The 18,907-nt window shown below is 34.9% G+C and overlaps 1 protein-coding gene across 2 annotated transcripts in view; it reads left to right on the top strand.

The window, feature by feature from the left end:
• LOC125663962 (D-aspartate oxidase-like) overlaps positions 1–18,270 on the top strand; it is a 40,861-nt gene extending 22,591 nt beyond the window's left edge. Inside the window, exons 9-17 of one of the 2 annotated variants that reach the window (XM_048896415.2) lie at positions 485–599; positions 958–1,043; positions 1,874–1,939; positions 4,962–5,016; positions 7,595–7,696; positions 7,807–7,868; positions 8,811–8,928; positions 10,707–10,805; positions 18,033–18,270. In XM_048896415.2, coding sequence (XP_048752372.2) covers positions 485–599; positions 958–1,043; positions 1,874–1,939; positions 4,962–5,016; positions 7,595–7,696; positions 7,807–7,868; positions 8,811–8,928; positions 10,707–10,805; positions 18,033–18,143 — 814 coding nt within the window. In that variant the 3' untranslated portion in view covers positions 18,144–18,270. Of the gene's footprint in view, positions 1–484; positions 600–957; positions 1,044–1,873; positions 1,940–4,961; positions 5,017–7,594; positions 7,697–7,806; positions 7,882–8,810; positions 8,929–10,706; positions 10,806–18,032 lie in introns of those variants that run through there. The other variant, XR_007365682.2, reaches the window with a different exon arrangement.
• Positions 18,271–18,907: the final 637 nt, after the last annotated feature.

Here is an 18,907-nt window from a genome sequence, read left to right on the forward strand (position 1 = left end):
GTAGTAAGCCTTTGCTATAAAAATGGTTTTATTCCTCGATGAAGACCCTCTGGTGCGCACTACGGAAGTGACCTTTCAGCTAGAGATAAAAGTCTGTACTTAAAATACAGCATATGGGTTTAAGGATTAGATATCTAGCCTGTTAGTACTCTGATGATATCAGAAATCAAACAATGGAAGTAATGGGGTACTTGTGATTATTGCGTAATCAGTTTTACCGATGATACAATTCACCCTTACGTATTTTTTAACGGTCGTCATACTGTATGTAGGAGACAATTCATTTAAATTGTATTTTGGAACTTGATTTGGATTAAGGTTGCTATCTGGAATTTACAAATAATGTATTTGTAAATGACATATTAAAAAAATGATATAAGGAACAAATAGTGTAGAAGTTGTTTTAAGAGAGAGAGAGAGAGAGAGAGAGAGAGAGAGAGAGAGAACATTTTAGAATGTTGATAATCCATTTGTATACCAACAGGAAATGGATACGGGATGGATGGACTCATTTTTCCTCATTGGCTTTGTCTGAACTCGCTAGTTCGGCGGGGGTCGCTATAACACCTTCCTTTATGTTAAGTAGGACAGAGATCAAGGTAAATTTTGCAAAAATGTTTCACAATAGGAATGTAAGCTATATACAATTTTATGTTCCTTAGTTAATATGACTTGCCAAGTAGCCTTTGCTTGTTACTTGATAAAGGCAGTAAAAACAAGACAGTGATGTGAATTGAAAAAATGCCATTTATTTTGAAAATGACGAAGTTATATAACAGAATAGCTAGTGGGGGTCAGAATGAGTCGAAAACAGAAATACAAGAATGTATGTATCACATAGGTATGATTATGCAATCTGACCCACTACAACACATAATGAAATATCGAAATAGAGCTGCCTGCAATCAAATAAGGTCTATACAAAATTCTACGGATTATACAATTGTTTAATTCCAGGATCCTCTGTATAAAGATGTCGTGTTCACATTTCACGAATTAAGCTCAGATGAAATGAGAAAACTAGGGTTTGACAAACATTTCAAGTAAGTGTTTAACAAGAATTAAAATGTGAATTGAATATGAATTTGCGAAAACTTTGATAACTGATTTAAGATTCTAGCTAAACTCATCAAAATCATTATGCATTACATCAAAATACACGTCAATGGCGAGGAACCAAGGAAAGGGGATACCATCGAAGATGGCACCTCTAATGCCCACAAAGTGATCTATCTTGTTAAAAATTTTTACCCAGAGTAGGGATGCTACCCTATGCATCCCGTCTGGCTCCATCTCAAATTATGCATTGAATTTCTCGTATACAAATGTACATGTAACAAATGAGTCTATGTCAATTTTTTTGTCACCAAGCAACAGAGGGTAAATGATGGTAGACCGAGATTCTAGTGTGAGAACGATATCTTGTTTGTTCCTTTTACGATTTTCAACGATAGGTCTGAAGCACAGGCACTTGTTTCTGTAAATGACTTATGACCTCTGTATACTAATAACAAGACGTTGTTATTAGTATACAGAGGTCATAAGTCATTTACAGAAACAAGTGCCTGTGGTCTGAAGTTAGGAGAAAATTTGTAGGGAAACCATAAGCAAGTAGATCACAAGAAAAAAATTCTTGGGACATTCTACCTTGTCAATTTATAAGGAAAACAAACAAATCTTATAAACAAGACCTAGGCACCCGCTGCCAAAATAACTGTGCAGTAACGAAGTCTTCTGATTATCCATTAAAAAAATCATCTCGGACCAAAAAGATTTCGAGTGAAATTAAGAACTAAGGTGTCACAGTTTAGCTTGCACTACTTACAACAGTAGTCACAGACCACAACAAATAACATTGTCATCATCATTTCAGGTTTGGATATCTTGTTACAACAATTGTGATAACAACAAAAATATATATAGCGTGGCTTCTCAAAAGGTAAGAGTTCTGTGATTAACATTACGTGGAGAATGAAATGTGTCTGATGTTAAATATATCAACGTGTGTTAATTTCATAGTCTTGTACTAAATCATACACTGCCAAATTCCCTTTTAACAAAATCTTTAAAAATGAAATTGAAGGCATTTCCCCCTAGATATTAGATATTGTGTATGTACATAACGCACTTTATATAGAGAATAAATCTTCAGGGGCTAAAATCGTAGAACTATTTACAGTATTGGTATTTGAAACTCCCATTATTTTTTTTCGACTAAAAGTTAATGACTTTTTAGAACAATGGTCCCGGGAGGTAGATTGCCCCAATAGGGATCAACATTCTAAATGGGACTGTGGGAATATATAAAAAAAACAAAAAAACTTTAAATCTTTAAAAATATTTAAAGAACCACTGGCCATGATTAGTCATATTAATATGTACAAGCATTCTAGTGTAGTGCAGATTTGTTTTCGATTACAAGCTATGGATTCAATGTTTTACATGAGAATATACAGGGACTTTTAAAACATTCTTGTCAAGAGTCACAGGACCACAGTAATGGAGTTATTTTCAACGTGTGTGGACACAAGGAGGGGGGGGTGGGGTATTCAATTAATGGACCCTGGGTTTAAGAGTTGGGATAAAAGTTTCTATAGAACATGAATATTGACAAAAATCTTTTAAAATATTCTCCACAACACAGCAGCAAGACCTGTTAGAAATATTGTTATTGATGCGTTCTTACGTTGTGTTGATTAAAATTTGGTTGAGTCATGACCCAGAGGCTATGATGGAGACATAATATGGGGTCATTTTTTGTGGAAACAAAGAGGGTAAATATCTTTTATTAAAAAAATCTTCTGATGGAACAACAACCAATAGGATTCAGGTGAGCTTCGTGGGTCTTGGACCTCTTATGTTCATTCTACTGTGATGAAACTTACATCTGTATTACCTGTACATGATACCTGTATGGAAACTGTCAATCATGTTGTGTTCAATTCAGACACAATTTGTGGTTGTTTTATATTCCATAGTGGTACAACAACACACATGGGTGACACGTTTAAGATTATCTTCATTCAAACTTGTTTCAGATGTTGCAATGAAATGTTGTTAGTTGTTTGTTGTTGTTGTTGTTTGGGTTTTTTTATTTACTTTTTTTTTTTTTTTTTTTTGGCTTCTTTCTAAAAGTTGTAACGTTCCTATTGACATTGATCGCCGCGGTGGCCGAGAGGTTAGAGCGTTCACCCCGCATGCGGAAGGCCCGGGGTTCGTATCCCGGCCGCGACTAAGTCGTTAAAACAGGTAGTGACAGTTCCATCGCCAAATGCTCGGCATCAGATGTGAAGGTCACGGGTAGTCGGAGATGACCTTAAAAACGGATGACCCATGTCACAGTAGGTGTGGCACACTAAAGAATCCTCACTGCTCAATGGCCGAAAACGCCGAACATAGGGCTAAATTTGAAGCCCTTCATCGCTCTTGGTGACGTCTCCATATGAGTGAAAAATTCTCGAGTGAGACGTTAAGCAAGATACAATCAATCAATCAATCAACCAATTGACATTGTAATCAAACTGATTTTTACGAAATTGGTGAAAGATCGAGTTAACGAAAACCAACAAACCGGAAGTCGCCCTCTATTTCAATTGTCAGTTAAATCAGCATAGGATTTTTTTTCCATTTACAATCTTTCATTGCAAATCACGATAATTGGTGCTAAACAACAATGCATTTGCGACTTAATTCACCCTAATGCATTTATAAACTTTAAATGAAAAGATGTCTGTTTTTTTGTGAATTTGTAAAGAGTTGCCATGTGTAATTGCTCTCTCTCTCTTCCTCTCCATCTGAATTTTTTAAGTACTCCACCCACTTATTCTGTCCTTAAATGAGGGGCATACATTCTCTGTATTATAGATTGTATAATTATAAATGTAATGATTCCGGATATTTGAGGTACGACCATGCGGAGTTCTCAATTAGTCACTTTACATCACGTGATCTCATTTGTGTATAAATACCGAGACTCCCCAGACGTCAGTGTCATTCAGATAGAAGACCCAGCCAAGTTGAGAGGACGAAATTATGTGTACTAATAAAGTATTCATAGTAAACAATTCCTCGCCTGTTCTTACAGTTAGAGAGTGAATTTGGAAGGCCATCAGAAGTCTGGCCTGTCACGAAGAGGTTGACCTCCAGTAAAGAGGCTAGCCATAGTTCGTTTTTGGTGTCGTCCGCATTGGCTGAACAGACCGTCGTCCAGGCCGCTGTACTCATTGTCTGTCCTGAATAAGGCATCCTACAATGATTGTAGTGGTTGAAGGGCTACCACATATACTGTCCGTCCTGAATAAGGCGTCCTACAGTATATGGGGTAATCCGAGGGCGACTGGGCTCTACATTTTGTTAAGTTAGCACTACCAGTTATCGTTGCTTGCCTCTGATTGATGTAGTGATTCTCTGTTTGATTATAATTTACCTAGATAAGGTTAGGACATATTTGTATATTTTGGCAGTCCACTAAAATCATACCAATTAGTTTAAATTAGCTATTGTTGAATACCCCAAACCATGGAATTGACCAGGTACGATCCCAGAAGTTAATGTAAATACGTTACAATAAACATGATTAATTCAAAAGTTTTCAATTTCAAACCATACATGATATCAGTTTTCTCTGGTTTGTTATTCATCCGTAATAAAGATGTCACACGAATGAGCGCGGTTCAGTTATCCGATATAGGGGGCGCTGTCCTGCAACTACATGTATGGATTTTGCAAGAGTGAAAATGAGAACAGCGAGTCGGAACCTTTGACTAGCCAAGATGTAACACTTCAATCTAAATTTTCCTTCATTACAGAAGACCTAATGGCGCTAAATTTACGTATTCCTCATTACGGTAGTTAGAGGAAAACATCTAGATCCTGGTATTGTTGTCTTAATATTAATGATAGTATCTAGTCTATTAAAACTGTTTGCATGATAGTATCTAGTCTTTTAAAACTGTTTGCAGATTTCTGGAAGGTGGCGGTAAAATTGAACAGAGGCGAGTTTCGCATATAAATGAGGTAACACTGTAGTGTATATAGGCTGTAAAAAGCAATCTTCTTTTTCGTAGAGACTGAATACATGTAGGAGGGTGTTCAACCAAAAACAAATTCGTGTTAATAAAAAACTAATTTGAAGTAATAAGTACTAAACTGCTAAGCCGTCATTGTATACACATGTATGTGTTCAATACCTAACCATTGTGCTTAAATGTGTAAATGTTGTCAGTGGCGGATTTAAGGGGGCCACAGACAGCCCCCCCCCCCTAAAATTTTCAAATTTAAGGTAAATCATGGTATCTTGTTTAGAAAAATGTACTAAACGATAAAAGAAGCAATTATTTCTTCCACTACCGGAGAAACAAATGAAAAAATCTTTTGATTTCTTGAATAACTTCATTGGGAGAATATAATATTTTGTCCAAAAACCCTTAAAATTTACGTCATATTATTAATTTCACCTTATTAGGAATGATAAAAAATAGTACAAATGACTAAATAGGAGACATATTTCAAGCTCTCTAAAATCTGTAAAATCCAGGGCCACCCTGGACCCACAGGGGGGGGGGGGGGGGGGCTCAAGGCGGTCCCCAGACCCCCTGCCGCATAAAGTGGCGCCCCTCGTAACCGCAATTCCTGGATCCGCCCCTGGTTGTATACACGTGTATATGTATTCAATACCTAACCGATGTGCTTATATGCTGTATGCACGTTTGTTGACGTCTATATCGTATTGCTACAAAACCCAGTAGTGTTCCGTCGGACTCATCAAACCCACAAAAAACTAAACTGGGGAGATTGACATCATAATGTCCGTTTGTAGACATGTGCTCGAGGTTATGGTCATTGGTGTCCATTCTTGTCTGACATTCACCATTTGGCCGCTGTTTATTTTGTCACGCAGGTTTTTGTTTTCACTGAAAGAGAAACATTCACAAAATTTTACGTAGAGAGTAAACTTGAGAAATTGCCTCACTTTTTACTGTAAATACTCTAAATGATTGTAAATATCAGAGACAAATAATGTGAAACTGTATTCAAGTGATCTTAATTATGACGTTTAAGATATCAATATTTTAAAGCTTTAAACTCTTGGGTGGCTTGGGGGTGTTATCATACATATTTCTTTGTTACAATATACATTTATTGCATTCCGCAAATTCTATGGTCGTTATAACGATCTAGTTACAACTATCATTTGGGTAAAATGCTGTCTGACTCATTTCATACCGATTGTTAGGCCGTTCTTGGCACACTGATTTTAACTACGGAAGACTCCATTTACCTAATCAAAATGTAAGACTCACGGCGGGTGTGACCGGTCGATAGGGGGTGCTTACTCCTCTAAGCACCTGATCCCACCTCTGTTGTGTCCAAGGGTCCGTGTTTGCCCAAATCTCTATTTTATATTGCTTATAGGACTTATGAGATTGATCAATGTTCGTTATCTTCACCTTTCATGATAGTGGAGTTATGAAGATTTATTCACATAAGAAAAATCAAATGTTGCTCTTGGGGAATATGATTGTTCTTTGGTGAATAAATCACTATCGTGTAATAATATAAAAACGTACATACTACATACATCACACACATATAGGTAGATAATCATATTCGTGTCGTATATGCTTATATGCAAGCATACACACAAACATAACTCTCTCTCTCTCTCTCTCTCTCTCTCTCTCTCTATATATATATATATATATATATATATATATATATTCCTTTGTATGGTGTTTCATTAATTTGGATACTGTTCTAGATTGAATAGACCTACCGTAACACTCACTTCAGCTTCCCATATTCATGTAGCAATATCCCTTTATCACCTGCATATGGTTTTATGTCTTTCAACTGATTCGATACACAGAAGCATAATCTGTGTATGATCAATTTTTAAATCTTAGCAAGCTACTGACAAATGTGTTGATGTTACAAGAGTTTCAGCAGTCTCGTTTTAAGTACAGATTCTATGTTCGTTATAATGATCATATCAGCAATTACAACCTTCGTTAGGTTATATGCTGCCTGACGTGTTTCATATCAGTTGTTGTGCCATTCTCTACCTACTGATTTTGACTACGGATGACCATAAACACGAACATTTCTACATGTCGTTAATTACGCGTATTCCCCATGCAAATCATACGCACAGGGTTTAATTAAGCAATGTCAGTATCGTTAATTAATAATTGCATAAATATGTGTATAGTACGCGTGAGGGTAATTTGCACAAAAATCTTGTAATCGCGTACTTAATGTAAAGACTTCCAAGCGTAAAGTTCCACATTTACAGTACCCCGTTTACCCAATCAAGATAAAGGGCTCACGGCGGGTGTGACCTGTCGACAGGGGATGCTTACTCCTCCTAGACACTTGATCCCATCTCTGCTATGCCCAAGAGTCCGTGTTTACCCTGCTCTTAATTTTGTATTCCTTATGGGATTTATTTATAATAGATTTATCACTGTTCGTTATCTTCACCTTTCATCGTAGGAATAATATAAGCGAATACGACAGGTAATTATGAATTTCAAAAAGCAGAATGATGTATAGTGAGTGAGTTTTTAATGAATTACATATTACTTTTAATCAGTTTATAGGACAGGGCGACGTCGTTGTGAACTGTTCTGCCTTAGGAAGTCGCCATCTGTTTGGAGACAAAAAGATATATGCAAATCGAGGCCAACTTGTGAGAGTATGTATTTTTAAAAAATATTATATTTTTGTACGAATTTCGCGTAACCTTTGAAACGTTTTCATAAGATTAAAGTTTAATTCTACGATGTTTATTTCTCTGTTGTAAAGGTAAAGGCGCCGTGGATAAAGTACTGCATTTATACAGACAGCGATGCATATATCATACCGAAGTAGGTTTTTACAGTAAGAATTGATTTGCCAAATATTTCATCGATTGGTTTGAAAGAATTTCATTGCGCCGCCGAAGTGCAACTGTATTGGAAACAAAGTTTTACAACTAAGAATCTGTGTTAATTATGCATCTAATATGTTAATAATACATCCATGTTATTTATATATATTGTATGTTTGTTATTTACACATAGATCTACATTGTATGTTATTTATATATTTTTGTTATTTATGCATCCAATGCAAACAGGTTTCACTCATCTTCAAAGCTTTGCACTATTTAACTTTCAACATTTAAAAGTGAGTGATGGGTCTTTCGGATATGACTTTAAAACGGAGTACTTATATCGTGGCAGGTGTTGGCACCTCAAAGAATCCTCACTGCTACGGCCGGAGTTTTAAGCATAGTCTTTTTCTCAGGAAACTTTGATAATAAAAAAAAGTATATTACATTTATTTCAACCCTACCTGGCCAACTTTTGTTGGTATTCAGGACACTCAATACCCATTTGTTCATGTTTAAGGTGGCTCACTACACCAAGAAATAGTTTCTCAAATCATGATGATATACACTTACAATAAGTATTTATAACAAAAAGGCAAAAAATATACAAAGGTTAAAAACATCATTTTCAAAAAAAAAAGCATTTCAACACATATGAACAAAAGACTCGTGGGTACTTTACCTACAACTGTTGACGTCTAGATATAAGTGAAAATTCCCGATGAGACGTCAAACAACTATTTCATGTAAAACCAGGATTTCCATAAGTCATTTTTACCTCTGATGAAATTTATTTTGGTTAATCTTTTTAAAAGCAAACAAAAAAATTGTACCACAAATTTTATTTTGTTAAATACAAAATCCTATAGATGTGTGTGGTCATGACTTATAAGATGATGACTGAGTCTCGATTATCGTTGTAAGTTTCTTTTCTCAGTCAGGATTTGGTAGCTGTAGGAGGCAGCAGAGGAGACCATAACTATGATACTTGTGTCAGTGATGCAGATTCTAAATCAATGATGGAGAGATGTTGCGAAATATGTCCATCCTTGAAGGTATTCATAAACTTTGTCCTCTCAAATGTGGAATATTGTCTGTGTTAGCATTGAAAATATGAAAATCCAACATGTTAGGTCGATTCAGGTGACCTATTGCTATTGATCTGCATCCGGCGGCTTAGTATTTATTTTCTGATCAAAACTTTCCGTTATCCGTCGCTGGCGTCGTCGTTGTCGTAAACTTTTAACATTTTCTTCTTCTTCTCCAGAACCACTCGACCAATTTCAACCAAACATCACACAAATCATCCTTGGGTAAAGGGGGTATTAAAATTTGTTCAAATAGGGCCATGTCCCCTTCAAAGGGGAGATAATCACAAAAATGTAAAAATAGATTGGGTCATTTAAAAATCTTCTCACTAAGCACTAGGCCAGAAAAGTTCAAATTTACATGGCAGCTTCCTGGCATAGTGCAGGTTGAAGTTTGTTAAAATCATGGCCCCTGGGGATAGGGTGGGACAATAATATGGAATCAAAGATTTACATGGGAATATATAGGGGAAATCTAAAAAAAAAAAAAAATGTTCTCAAGAACCACTGGTCCCAAAAAGTAGAATTTACGTGAAAGCTTCCTGACATAGTGTAGATTTAAGTTTGTCAAATTCATGGCCCCCGGATGTATGTTGGGGGCCACAATAGCGGATCAAAGTTATACATGCGACTTAACAGGGGAAATCTTTTAAGATATATTTCTCAAGAACCACTGGGCCAGAAAGGTTCACATTTACATGGCAGCATTCTGACATAGTGCAGATTAAAGTTTGTAAAAGGTTTGACCTCCAGGATAGGTTTGGGCCACAATAGGGGATCAAAGTTTTACATGCGAATATTACATAGGGAAATTCTTTAAATATGGGCCAAGGTGACTCAGGTGAGCGATGTGGCCCATGGGTTTCTTGTTATAACAACCTCTATAAACAAACTATTCGAATAGTTTGTTTATAGAGAGACATTTTTTATACAGATATTTAAAACGTGGACTTCCTGTGTTCAAAACATGTTAGGTTGTGATGAATAATGTCTACATACATGTACAATATTTGTAACCTACATTGGGTGTAGCACATATTGATACTGTATACATATTCTATGTTAAGTGTAGCACATCATAATTTCTACACGATCTACATTAGACATATCACATCATGGTAATACCTACAAAGCCTACGTTAGGTATAACACGTCATGGTAATATATTTACCTACAAAGCCTACGTTAGGTATAACACACCATGGTAATATATTTACCTACAAAGCCTACGTTAGGTATAACACATCATGGTAATATATTTACCTACAAAGCCTACGTTAGGTATAATACATCATGGTAATATATTTACCTACAAAGCCTACGTTAGGTATAACACATCATGGTAATATATTTACCTACAAAGCCTACGTTAGGTATAACACATCATGGTAATATATTTACCTACAAAGCCTACATTAGGTATAACACATCATGGTAATATATTTACCTACAAAGCCTACGTTGGGTATAACACATCATGGTAATATATTTACCTACAAAGCCTACGTTAGGTATAACACATCATGGTAATATATTTACCTACAAAGCCTACATTAGGTATAACACATCATGGTAATATATTTACCTACAAAGCCTACGTTAGGTATAACACATCATGGTAATATATTTACCTACAAAGCCTACGTTAGGTATAACACATCATGGTAATATATTTACCTACAAAGCCTACGTTAGGTATAGCACATGGAGTTTAATTTATCATTTTCTAAATATTCCTATCGAAGGCGGCAGAAATTGATCATGAATGGGTAGGACTGAGGCCTATTCGCTCTCCTCTTAGAATTGAAAAAGAAATCATCAAATCAGACCGAGGACAGCTGATTGTAAGTGCATAATCTTACCGATAACTTCAACATAAATCTTTAACATCGAATGTAATTTCAGATCGGTAAAGTTGGCTACTAGTAACCAGCTACTAGTAACTGGCTACTTAAAAAGAGAAAAGTTGGCTACTAGTAGCCAGCTACTTGAACCAGGAAAAGTTAGCTACTAGTAGCCAGTTACTAGTAGCCAGCTACTAAAAGTATGAAAAGTTAGCTACTCGTAGCCAGCTACTACAAAATATAAAAGTTATAATTACTGATAGCTCGCTACCAGATAAAAGTTAATGAGTTTGAAAATTATTATCTATCAGATTTATTTCTAAAGAGGACGAGGAGTCGTATGAAATTTCATGCTCAATTATCCCCAATTACATAACATTGCAATGCAAAATATGAATAAACTTTTTCAACTGAGTGTTTACTTTAAAAGTGATACGGATTGAATTCAGACCTTCAATCATTTGATATACCATCCATTTTGAGATATCTGCTACTTTTACAATTTGATTCGAGTTACCCTGAAATTTCAACATAAGTGTGAATACCGTAAGAAACTTTATGTTTGACTTTATGTTTGTATTAGATATCTGACGAATTTACGACTATACATATGGCAAGAAGTGATAGATGGTGTTTTGGTACTCCACGAATTTTCAGATATCGCTCTTTAGGAAATCAGTTACTTATACATTTTGATTATCGGTACAATGAAATTTCAAGATCCGTGTGAATACCTTAAGGAACTCCGTGTTTATATCATAAATTTAACTAACTTACAACGATACGTATGGCAAGTAGTGATATTGGGTATCGTGATATGTCATCAATTTTCAGATATCACGCTTAAGGAAGTCAGCTACATATACCTTTTGATGGCAGGTAAACTGAAATTTCAAGTTTTTCGCAAATATCTTAAGGAACTCTGAGTTTGTATTAGATATCTGACGAATTTACAATTATCAAAGTGAAGAAGAGTGATATTAGGTATCTTGACATGCCATAAATTTCCAGATATCACGCTTAAGGAAGTCAGCTACTTATACCTTTTGATTCCTGGTATCCTGAAATTTCACGTTTTTCATAAATATCTTAAAGAACTCTGTGCTTGTATTAGATATCTGACGAGTTTACAACTATCCATGTGAAGTGGAGTGGTACTAGGTATCTTGATATGCCATTAATTTTGAGATACCACGCTTAAGGAAGTCAACTACTTATACCTTTTGATTGCAGGTAACCTGAAAATTAAAGTTTTTAGAAAATATATTAAGGAACTCCGTCTTTGTTTGAAATATCTGATTAATTTACCAATGCACATATGACAAAATCTGATACTAGGTATCTTGATATGCCATCATTTTTCAGATATCACTCTTAAGGAAGTCAGCTACATATACCTTTTGATGGCAGGTAAACTGAAATTTCAAGTTTTTCGCAAATATCTTAAGGAACTCTGTATTTGTATTAGATATCTGACTAATTTACAACTACCAACGTGAAGTGGTGTGATATTAGATATCTTGATATGCCAACAATTTTCGGATATCATACTTAACGAAGTCAGCTACTTATACCTTTTGATTCCTGGTAACCTGAAATTTCAAGTTTTCCGTAGATATCTTAAAGAACGCCTTGTTTGTATTAGATATCTGACTAATTTACAACTATCCATGTGAAGTGGAAGGGTATTAGATATCTTGATATGCCATCAATTTTCAGATATCACCCTTAAGGAAGTCAGCTACTTATACCCTTTGATTGCAGGTAACATGAAATTTCAAGTTTTATATCAATATTTTAAGGAACTCTGAGTTTGTATTAGATATCTGACGAATTTACAATTATCAAAGTGAAGAAGAATGATATTAGGTATCTTGACATGCCATAAATTTCCAGATATCACGCTTAAGGAAGTCAGCTACTTATACCTTTTGATTCCTGGTAACCTGAAATTTCACGTTTTTCATAAATATCTTAAAGAACTCTGTGTTTGTTTTAGATATCTGACGAGTTTACAACTATCCATGTGAAGTGGAGTGATATTTAGTATCTTAATATGCCATCAAATTTTAGATATCACGCTTAAGGAAGTCAGCTACTTATACCTTTTGATTGCAGGTAAACTCAAATTTCAAGTTGTTAGAAGATAGTTTAAGGAGCTCCTTGTTTGTTTTAGATATCAGATTAATTTACCAATGCACACATGACAAGATGTGATATTAGGTATCTTGATATGCCATCAATTTTCAGATATCAGGTTTAACGAAGTCAGCTACTTATACCTTTTGACTCTAGGTAGCCTGAAATTTCAAGTTTTTCATAAATATCTTAAAGAACTCTGTGCTTGTATTAGATATCTGACTAGTTTACAACTATCCATGTGAAGTGGAGTGGTACTAGGTATCTTGATATGCCATCATTTTTCAGATATCACTCTTAAGGAAGTCAGCTACATATACCTTTTGATGGCAGGTAAACTGAAATTTCAAGTTTTTCGCAAATATCTTAAGGAACTCTGTATTTGTATTAGATATCTGACTAATTTACAACTACCAACGTGAAGTGGTGTGATATTAGATATCTTGATATGCCAACAATTTTCGGATATCATACTTAACGAAGTCAGCTACTTGTACCTTTTGAGTCCAGGTAACCTGAAATTTCGAGTTTTCCGTAGATATCTTAAAGAACGCCTTGTTTGTATTAGATATCTGACTAATTTATAACTATCCATGTGAAGTGGAATGGTATTAGGTATCTTGATATGCCATCAATTTTCAGATATCACCCTTAAGGAAGTCAGCTACTTATACCTTTTGATTGCAGGTAACATGAAATTTCAAGTTTTCTACCAATATTTTAAGGAACCCTGTGCTTGTATTAGATATCTGACGAGTTTACAACTATCCATGTGAAGTGGAGTGGTACTAGGTATCTTGATATGCCATAAATTTCTAGATATCACGCTTAAGGAAGTCAGCTACTTATACCTTTTGATTCCTGGTAACCTGAAATTTCAAGTTTTTCATAAATATCTTAAAGAACTCCTTGTTTGTATTAGATATCTGACAAATTTACAACTATCCATGTAAAGTGGAATGGTATTAGATATCTTGATATGCCATCAATTTTCAGATATCACCCTTAAGGAAGTCAGCTACTTATACCTTTTGATTACAGGTAACCTGAAATTTCAAGTTTTCAACAATAATTTAAGGAACTCTGAGTTTGTATTAGATATCTGACTAATTTACAACTATCCATATGAAGTGGAGTGGTATTAGGTATCTTGATATGCCATCAATTTTCAAATATCACCCTTGAGGAAGTTAGCTACTTATACTTTTTGATTCTAAGTAACCTGAAATTTGAAGTTTTCCGTAAATATCTTGAGGATCTCTTCGTTTGTATTAGATATCTGACTAACTTACAACCACCCACGTGAAGAAGAGCGATATTAGGTATCTTGATACCTATTATCATACCTCTTCACGTGGATAGTAGTTTACAGTCAGATATCTAACAGTTCCTTAAGCTATATACAAAACACTTTAAATTTCAAGATGTCTGGAATCAAAAGGTATAAGTAGCTGACTTCGTCGAACGTGATATCTCAAAATTGATTGCATATCAAGACAGTTCATATAAAGCTCTGTAATATCGGCAAATATAAATTAGTCAAGTATCTAACATATCTATCTGACAATTGATGGCATTTCAAGATACCTAATACCACTCCTCTTCAGGTTGAAAGTAGATAATTAGTCTGATATCTAATACAAACACACAGTTCCTTAAAAGATATCTACAAAACGTTTGAAATTTCAGGTAACCAGGAATCAAAAGGTCTAAGTAGCTAACTTCCTTAAGCGTGATATCTGAAAATTGATATCATAATAAGATACTTAATATCACTCCTTGTCATATGTGAGATGGTAAATTAGTGATATATCTAATACAAACGCAGAGTTCCTTAAGATATGTACGGAAAACTTGAAATTTCAGTCTACCTAGAATCAAATGGTATAAGTAGCTGACTTCCTTAAACGTGATATTAGAAAATTGATGGCATATCAAAATACCTAATATCACATCTTGTCATGTGTGCATTGGTAAATTAATCAAATATCTAAAACAAACACGGAGCTCCTTAAAATATTTTCTAAAAACTTGAAATTTCAGGTTACCTGCAATCAAAATGTACAAGTAGCTGACTTCATTAAGCGTGATATCTCAAAATTGTTGGCATATGAAGATACCTAATATCACACCTCTTCACGTGTATAGTTGTAAATTAGTCAGATATCTAATACAAATACAGAGTTCTTTAAGATATTTATGAAAAACTTGAAATTTGAGTTTACCTGCAATCAAAAGGTATAAGTAGCTGACTTCCTTAAGCGTGATATCTAAAAATTGATGGTATATCAAGACACCTAATATCAGTCTTCTTCACGTGGTTAATTGTAAATTAGTCAGATTTCTAGTACAAACACAGAGTTCCTTGAGAAATTTATGAAAAACTTGAAATTTCAGGTTACCTGCAATCAAAAGGTATAAGTAGCCCACTTCCTTAAGGGTGATATCTGAAAATTGATGGCATATCAAGATACCTAGTACCACTCCACTTCACATGGATAGTTGTAAACTAGTCAGATATCTAATACAAGCACAGGGTTCTTTAAGATATTTATGAAAAACTTGAAATTTCAGGATACCAGGAATCAAAAGGTATAAGTAGCTGACTTCCTTAAGCGTGATATCTGAAAATTGATGGCATATCAAGATATCTAATACCCTTCCACTTCACATGGATAGTTGTAAATTTGTCAGATATCTAATACAAACAAGGAGTTCTTTAAGATATTTATGAAAAACTTGAAATTTCAGGTTACCAGGAATCAAAAGGTATAAGTAGCCCACTTCCTTAAGCGTGATATCTAGAAATTGATGGCATATCAAGATACCTAGTACCACTCCACTTCACATGGACAGTTGTAAACTCGTCAGATATCTAAAACAAACACAGAGTTCTTTAAGATATTTATGAAAAACGTGAAATTTCAGGTTACCAGGAATCAAAAGGTATAAGTAGCTGACTTCCTTAAGCGTGATATCTGGAAATTTATGGCATGTCAAGATACCTAATATCATTTTTCTTCACTTTGATAATTGTAAATTCGTCAGATATCTAATACAAACTCAGAGTTCCTTAAAATATTGATAGAAAACTTGAAATTTCATGTTACCTGCAATCAAAAGGTATAAGTAGCTGACTTCCTTAAGAGTGATATCTGAAAATTGATGGCATATCAAGATACCTAATACCATTCCACTTCACATGGATAGTTGTAAATTAGTCAGATATCTAATACAAACAAGGCGTTCTTTAAGATATCTACGGAAAACTTGAAATTTCAGGTTACCAGGAATCAAAAGGTATAAGTAGCTGACTTCGTTAAGTATGATATCCGAAAATTGTTGGCATATCAAGATATCTAATATCACACCACTTCACGTGGGTAGTTGTAAATTAGTCAGATATCTAATACAAATACAGAGTTCCTTAAGATATTTGCGAAAAACTTGAAATTTCAGTTTACCTGCCATCAAAAGGTATATGTAGCTGACTTCCTTAAGAGTGATATCTGAAAAATGATGGCATATCAAGATACCTAGTATCAGATTTTGTCATATGTGCATTGGTAAATTAATCAGATATTTCAAACAAAGACGGAGTTCCTTAATATATTTTCTAAAAACTTTAATTTTCAGGTTACCTGTAATCAAAAGGTATAAGTAGTTGACTTCCTTAAGCGTGGTATCTCAAAATTAATGGCATATCAAGATACCTAGTACCACTCCACTTCACATGGATAGTTGTAAACTCGTCAGATATCTAATACAAGCACAGGGTTCTTTAAGATATTTATGAAAAACGTGAAATTTCAGGATACCAGGAATCAAAAGGTATAAGTAGCTGACTTCCTTAAGCGTGATATCTGGAAATTTATGGCATGTCAAGATACCTAATATCACTCTTCTTCACTTTGATAATTGTAAATTCGTCTGATATCTAATACAAACTCAGAGTTCCTTAAGATATTTGCGAAAAACTTGAAATTTCAGTTTACCTGCCATCAAAAGGTATATGTAGCTGACTTCCTTAAGCGTGATATCTGAAAATTGATGACATATCACGATACCCAATATCACTACTTGCCATACGTATCGTTGTAAGTTAGTTAAATTTATGATATAAACACGGAGTTCCTTAAGGTATTCACACGGATCTTGAAATTTCATTGTACCGATAATCAAAATGTATAAGTAACTGATTTCCTAAAGAGCGATATCTGAAAATTCGTGGAGTACCAAAACACCATCTATCACTTCTTGCCATATGTATAGTCGTAAATTCGTCAGATATCTAATACAAACATAAAGTCAAACATAAAGTTTCTTACGGTATTCACACTTATGTTGAAATTTCAGGGTAACTCGAATCAAATTGTAAAAGTAGCAGATATCTCAAAATGGATGGTATATCAAATGATTGAAGGTCTGAATTCAATCCGTATCACTTTTAAAGTAAACACTCAGTTGAAAAAGTTTATTCATATTTTGCATTGCAATGTTATGTAATTGGGGATAATTGAGCATGAAATTTCATACGACTCCTCGTCCTCTTTAGAAATAAATCTGATAGATAATAATTTTCAAACTCATTAACTTTTATCTGGTAGCGAGCTATCAGTAATTATAACTTTTATATTTTGTAGTAGCTGGCTACGAGTAGCTAACTTTTCATACTTTTAGTAGCTGGCTACTAGTAACTGGCTACTAGTAGCTAACTTTTCCTGGTTCAAGTAGCTGGCTACTAGTAGCCAACTTTTCTCTTTTTAAGTAGCCAGTTACTAATAGCTGGTTACTAGTAGCCAACTTTACCGATCTTGTAATTTCATTATCGTTACTATTATCATTTTGAATTCATTGATTATAAGTAGTCGGTAGAATAGGTTATACATGTATTATTGTTATCTTCTTTTTCATTCGTGAAGTTTGATACCTATATTGATTTCACAGAACTAAACTAATTGTTTATAAATCTATGACAATGTCTATTGTAACAATGCTATCTATTTTTAGATGGTTCTATATAGTTTGCGGATCTTTTTTAACATAAAACTTGAAAATTGTTTCATTTTATGATGTAATTTTTTAAAGGTTATTCACAACTACGGACATTGTTCAGACGGCATTGCTCTCAGTTGGGGGACCAGTATCGAGGCTGCTAACTACGTCAGAGGCTGTTTAGAATTGCATTCCAAGTTATGATAATCCTTCCACCACTCACCAGAAAGTCTAGCCGTGATGAAATTCGTGCTATGACAATAAACGCATCTATGGAGGAATATTTATATTTCTGTTTAATGTCTCGCTAATAAACTACTGGGACATTCAATATTGTTCATTTCTGTCTGTCTGTCCGTCCGTCCGTCTAGATGTACTAAACACAGCGTTTCCTCCCTACGAAGAGTACGGCAATGATGGTGTTAATATGAGACAAACTATGAGGGGAGTATGTAATTGTAGCCGCTGACCTTTCTAGAGGTGATTAACTCCCAGCTGAACCATTTTTCTACTGTGGTGAGCTGCAGCAGCGCAAACAAGCCTGAAGTTCAACAAACGAAAGGGGACATAATCCGACTCCTGTAGAGGAGTAGAAGTGTGAAGCAAAACGAAGTACAAGTTGTACTCTGTGAGCTGCCATAGCGCAAAGACGTACATTAAAGAAGTAATAGTATCTCACCACTGATGACGAATGGATCCAGTGGATGAACAGGATCAGGAGGAGTGGAAGAAAACACCGGCGACAGAGATTCCACATACTGTGCGGTTAGAGGGCCGGATATTCGTATTTACACGAGTGTTGATACACAGTCTGTAGAGGGCCGGACATTCGTATTTACACGAGTGTTGATACACAGTCTGTAGAGGGCCGGACATTCGTATTTACACGAGTGTTGATACACAGTCTGTAGAGGGCCGGACATTCGTATTTACACGAGTGTTGATACGCAGTCTGTAGAGGGCCGGAC

This window comes from Ostrea edulis, chromosome 1, assembly GCF_947568905.1.
Source record: "Ostrea edulis chromosome 1, xbOstEdul1.1, whole genome shotgun sequence".
Lineage (NCBI taxonomy): Eukaryota > Metazoa > Mollusca > Bivalvia > Ostreida > Ostreidae > Ostrea > Ostrea edulis.